Below are 6,000 nucleotides of genomic sequence, written 5' to 3'. Positions count from 1 at the left end.
GTGTCTCAATGATAGTCATTACATAGGAGTATCTTATTCAAGTATGCATGTTCCACTGAAAATGCCCTCAGATTCAATCTCAAAGCATACAAATCTCAAAATTTTCCTGTGGGGGCATGCCCCCAGACCCTCTTAGTATTGGAATGCTTTGCAAGCTAGAGTGCAAAGAACACTAAGCTATAGTTAATGATTTTAAAACACTTTGTAACTTACAGCCAACCCACATGACTTGCCCCTCCCCCCACACACACTTTTGAGTACTGTTCTCCACCCCTGGGGCATGGCATCCATTTTGCTAACAAGTGTTCATCACAAACAAAACAGGATGAATACTTGTGAGTGCCACGTCCTTTAAATAGCTCATTTTTTTAATCGCCTGCACTCTCGCAAGATGACATTACATTTGAGTGGTACCATAAAGCTTGCATGTAGCCACAAACTGCTTGATATAATATTACTGCTGCTCTCTCCAGTAGTAATATTATATTAAGCAGTTTACGTACATACATGTTCACCTGATCATCAAACGTTCCCCACATACAGTTTACACATTCAGTATATTCACACACATGTACATACAAGAGTATGTGATTCAATGTATCATTGGCTATGCGATTGAATGTTTGGCATCTGAGATAATCTGCAGGGTGAATCTGTACAAGTATGTAAATCTACCTGCCTGACGCAACCCGTAGGCCACTGAAACAAATTGTGTGCTCGCAGCTACATATGTGCCCACACCTCTACAGCCATAGGTAGTGAAGTGGTGGGAGCGGGTATGGGTAATACTCTTGGGTAGGTGATGGACTGACCACATGTTACTTGCTGCGCATGTGTTGTTACATCAAATAATGCTCTCCTTCAGCTAGCAAAGGTTAATGTGGTGTTTGCTCCCACTATTAACTATGCTTAAAATTCATGGTTACTCACTTGTTATTCTCCTGCCTGGTTGATAATTGGTCTCTGTTACCTGACTACTCTTCTCCTCCCACAAGCTGATGATTATGGGGGTGGTTTAGTGTGTGTACAGGGTTTTGACTGCCTTTTGGGATAAATCTCCAACTCTACTTGAGGTCAGTGTGAAAAATGGGCTTTAATTTTGAGACGCCAGATACTTGGGTATAAGGAAGAATTTGATGCCAGGAATTGCTTCCACTCCACCAAGTTCCTCATACTCAAGCCACAGAAAGGGGGACTACCAAAAGAGGGTGGAATCTTTTACCAATTAAGCTGTTGTAGGAAGAGGAGGTATGCGATCCTTGTTGTAGTATCTGATTACCCCATTTGTGATTACTCTATACTCATGGATTAAATCTCCTTAATGTGACCATATTATTGCTGTATGGAAACTTTATACACACACACACACACACACACACACACACACACACACACACACACACACACACACACACACACACACACACAAACACACATGATTGCTAAGTTTGTAATCTATGTGGTCAGAATGATATGGTTAATAATAGCAAGTACTATTCTGACAAAAGGAGACATGCTAGACTGTGGTTACCCTGCAATAGAAAGGTACAATTATGCATACATACATACATGCAAGTATATTTTCAATAAATTCTTTATCATGTGCTTAGTGGACATACCACCAGCAACTGTACTCTGTTTGGCACATCATTGCATTAGTGATACACCAATAAAAGATTTGTCACTTATCCAATTAGCTGATATTGAGATTCATATATTATGGCCGATACGGATAACTGATCCTATGTTTATTTTACCAAAATTTCACATGTAGTTTGCCAAAAATTTTATTTTTGTCTTGTTTTTATGAACACTAGCATCAAGGTCAGTAAAATAATCGGCTAAATAATCTGCTAATAATTACCAATACCAACATTGCTGAAATTTGGCAGATAAACCATTTCTGATTGTTTACCAATTAATCGGCGCATCACTACATTGCATGCCTATTTGGGATAGGTATCATTGTCAGCTGATCAAGGATTGACCATGTGTTACTTGCTGCACATGTGTTGTTACTCCAAATAATGCTCTCTTTCTAGCTAATGCTAGGTGTACATGGTGTTTGCTGCCACCACTAATGCCTTGTTGCACTATATTGGCATAAAACTTCAAACGTCCATAACTTTGTTTCCCCAAAGAGAATGTTAGACGATTTTGGATATGTTGTTCTCCAGAAAATTCTGCATCTAATGATGCCAAATTTATCTTGGTACCTTTTTTCCAAGTGTCACCCTTCAACAGTCAGACTAGTCCAATTGTCGAAGGTACAAAATGACCATACCCAGAAAAATGGTACCAAGATCATTAAATGCAGAATTTTCTGGAGAACAACATATCCAAAATCCTCTAGGGGTGTATATAAGTGCAATACACTGAAGTGCGCCACATGTTTCTAAATTAACCCATACTACATTACTTACTAACAACCCATACGCACACAAACCAACTTAAAGTATATACTTACACTTAATTCACCATAGTTTGGCATGGTAGACACACCGGTAGCATTCCTCTCGCAATTCAGCTTGCTCACAATGAAGAATCAAATTGATTGTGGGACTTAGTAAACATATCTCCATATATCCCCAGGACTTGTCCGTTCATATCACCAAACGTAGGAGCAATGTTAATTGCTGCCACTCATCATCGAAATTGTGAGATATGGCTATAAAATGAATTCAGTGGTTGGACTCTTACTGGCTGGAGTGATTGATTGCCTAGCACAATGAGGGCTATTAGCCTGAGTCATCTGGGTGATTAGTCATGCTAGCGTGGGCATCGTTTGCCTGCCCATGTCGGGCTATCAGCCCATAATCTTGACACAGTAATGTGTCACATGACTTCCCAGGTGAGTATATATATATATATATACTCAACTGTGGGTTTGGGGTGTATATGCAACCAGCGGCGCCTTTGAAGTTTCATGCAATCATAGGGTGTGCGTGTGTGCGTGTGTGTGCGTGTGTGTGCGACTGGATTTGTGAAAAGGTACCTTTTTCACACACAAAATTTGACTTGTTTTTTGCACTTTGAAACTTCATAACTATTTGATCATTGCTTATAATTGCCTGAACTTTTCCATGACTACAGCTAAATTATCTGGCTGCATTTTGAAACTAAGAGCAAGTTAATCAGTATAAGGAGTCAAGTGTTACATCATTTTGTTTGATGGCATACAAAATGTGTGAAAAAGGTACGTTTTCGCAAATCCAGTCACACACACACACACACACACACACACACACACACACACACACACACACACACACACACACACACACACACACACACACACACACACACACACACACACACACACACACATATATCTAAGAGTGAATCATTCCTTGTCCATTATACCCTAATAGCAAAACATTTGCCTATAAATAGTACATCAGCATCAGCATCTATAGTACTCCCTGATGATTATTCTATTAGGTGAAGCTACATCTTCCGGAGCACTAGAGCAAACTAATTCTCTGCAGAATGTTGTGGAGTCTGAAGACAGTGGTAAGCAGTTTGTACTGTATATTGCATAGTATTGCAGTGCATTTGATGATTTAAAGTTGGTACTGAATAAATGCTGCAATGACTCAAGGGAGTATTTTTTGTTTGTCAAAACATAAACATAATGTTATTCCGTTTGTAGTATATAGACCATTTAAATTTCGCCTGTTGATGAATGTAAACTATAACTATCCATGTACGAGTATACATATAATTATCGTGTGTGTATATTTGCCAGAAAATGATCCACTTGAAGTTAGTCCTTCATCACAACATCAACAAGAAATAGATACTTTGGAAATTGATGGGAGCAAGGAGCCACCACAAGTTCACAGTGGTACAGTACAAGTCATCATATTAGCTATCCCACTATATAGACCTGTGTGGAGTCAATTTATCATGACAGAATCCTACTGAATGTAGAAAAATTCCAGATCCAGTCTTGAACCCCCAGTAGCATGTATAGTCTGGACACATGCTTTTCACTACAACTGGGATCTTTAAACAATCTTTGCTTCTCACCAGCAGGGGTTAACCATATTTGCTACTGAGTAGCCTAAGGCTATGTAAAACTTGTGAATACAGGCTGTCAAAATCCTACTCAATGCAAAAAATGTTATATTGACCATTATTATTGAACCTGTGAAGGGGGAATCATGAAAAGGTATTACATTAACTTTTCCTTGGATCAAGATAGCTACTCTAATAGAGCAGTCAGTCAGTCACTTACAGTCAAGAGATTTGAAAAAAATAACAGATAGATAATAGCCTTGATTATTGAGTGCTGCTCGAAATGTAATAGAAAAAAAATTGGGCATATAAGCCGCAGCCTACTCTCAATTCCCATCAAGCCCAGTACTTACCGCACATTACAAATTAAAGCTTAGAGCATGAATGCTGCTAATTTTAATGCTTAGTCCCTATGCTATGATTCTTATTCTTCCTGAAACTTCAGCATAATGTATGCATGCCAAATTTAGCCAGAATAAATACATAGCATGACTAAAGTATAGGTGCATTTTTATTTTTATTAAGGCTTTACTGAGCACAAGTGCTGAAGGTCTGTAGGACACCTGGTCCTACAGCCTGTTTAAAGTTGTTACATAAAGTGTATTTGTAAAGGTGGAGAAAGGAGAGAAAAAATCCATGACATGTCAGGAGATGATATGTTAATGATCCCCTAGTACTATAGCAACCTTACTTTCACTGCACTGTTCTCACTTGATTTAGTTGTCATGATCACTGCTACTCCATCCCTATAGAGTCAGCTAATCGACCCACTACAGTCTCAGCTCCTTCTAGTAGAGATAGTAGAACAACTGCACAAGAAGAACCTCAACCATCCGGTACTAATACTGATGATGAAGTCACCAATGGAAATGTGACTGTTAGAGCTGCTCAACGACATATAAAACATTTGTCGACTACTATACCAATTGGTCAGTATTTTATTGTAATTGAAACATTTATCATGCTTGGTTCTATACTACAGATAGGGAAAGAGAAGTACCAATCTCTGAACAGCCAGCTAAAACTGTTCTTGTCAGTCAAGATACTTTAGTTGCTCCCACCACAGAATTTGGTATTATAATATTAGTTGAATAAAATAATTATTGTTTATTTTTAGATACCACAAATAAAGTTCTCAATGATGTAGCTGTGGAATTCACTACATTAATAAATTTGGATACATTACCACCTTATTTGCTGAAACATGGCCTGTTAACGAACGATGAATTGTTCGATTGTCAATCTCACTATATTCCTCCTTTAGAAAAGGCCCAAAAACTTCTGCAGCTTCTAAAGCGCAAAGGAAATGGAGTCCTTCAGAAGTTATTATGTTGTCTAAATGAGGAGGCAACACATTCAGGACACAAGGATATAGCATCTAAACTAATATTTGAAATGAAATTGCATAACTTAATATTCGTTTGTCCAGTGTGTAAACAATTGCCTAAGGCAATGCTAACTAATCAGCGGCCAGATGTGTTAGATGATATGTTTGCTGTTATCACTGCAAATTGTCCTGCAGAAAAGTGGGAGGAGCTAGCTAGTGTGCTAGGGATTAGTGAGCATGTTATTGAACTAATCAGAATAAGTATGACAGATAGCACTCAATCTGTTACCATGGTACTGGAACAATGGAGACAGGCACACTTAAAGGCCACTACAAAAGAACTTGCAGCTACATTGCACAATTCTAATCTAAAATACATATTACAATAACTCTAAAATGTGTGCTTTATGTTAAATGCTACGTGTTGTACAACTTAATTGGGAAATTAAAATATTATTATGATATGAGAGCATTGATTTTATAGTTGGATAAAATGGCAAGTATATAGTGCATGTAAAGGCGTAGTAATTTTTGACTAGCACAAAAAGAACTGTACGTATCACTAGTACTGTCAGAAGAGGAAGAATAAAGGCTGTTATTTTAAAGGTGCATGCTATATAGTGGTAAAGTTCTTTAACATCTGAACCAGAATT

The 6,000-nt window shown here is 38.0% G+C and overlaps 1 protein-coding gene across 1 annotated transcript; it reads left to right on the top strand.

Moving 5' to 3' along the window:
• Positions 1–3,183: 3,183 nt before the first annotated feature.
• On the top strand, positions 3,184–5,816 carry LOC136237765 (uncharacterized). Its single transcript, XM_066027980.1, has 6 exons — positions 3,184–3,196; positions 3,442–3,513; positions 3,749–3,847; positions 4,773–4,949; positions 5,003–5,092; positions 5,138–5,816. The coding sequence occupies exons 1-6, from the start codon at positions 3,184–3,186 to the stop codon at positions 5,734–5,736; spliced, it is 1,050 nt and encodes a 349-aa protein (XP_065884052.1). The 3' UTR covers positions 5,737–5,816.
• The last annotated feature ends 184 nt before the right edge of the window (positions 5,817–6,000 follow it).

Source organism: Dysidea avara, chromosome 11 (assembly GCF_963678975.1).
Source record: "Dysidea avara chromosome 11, odDysAvar1.4, whole genome shotgun sequence".
In the NCBI taxonomy this organism is placed as follows: domain Eukaryota; kingdom Metazoa; phylum Porifera; class Demospongiae; order Dictyoceratida; family Dysideidae; genus Dysidea; species Dysidea avara.
The sequence above is the reverse complement of the archived record's forward strand: the minus strand, read 5'-3'. Positions and strand labels throughout refer to the sequence as shown.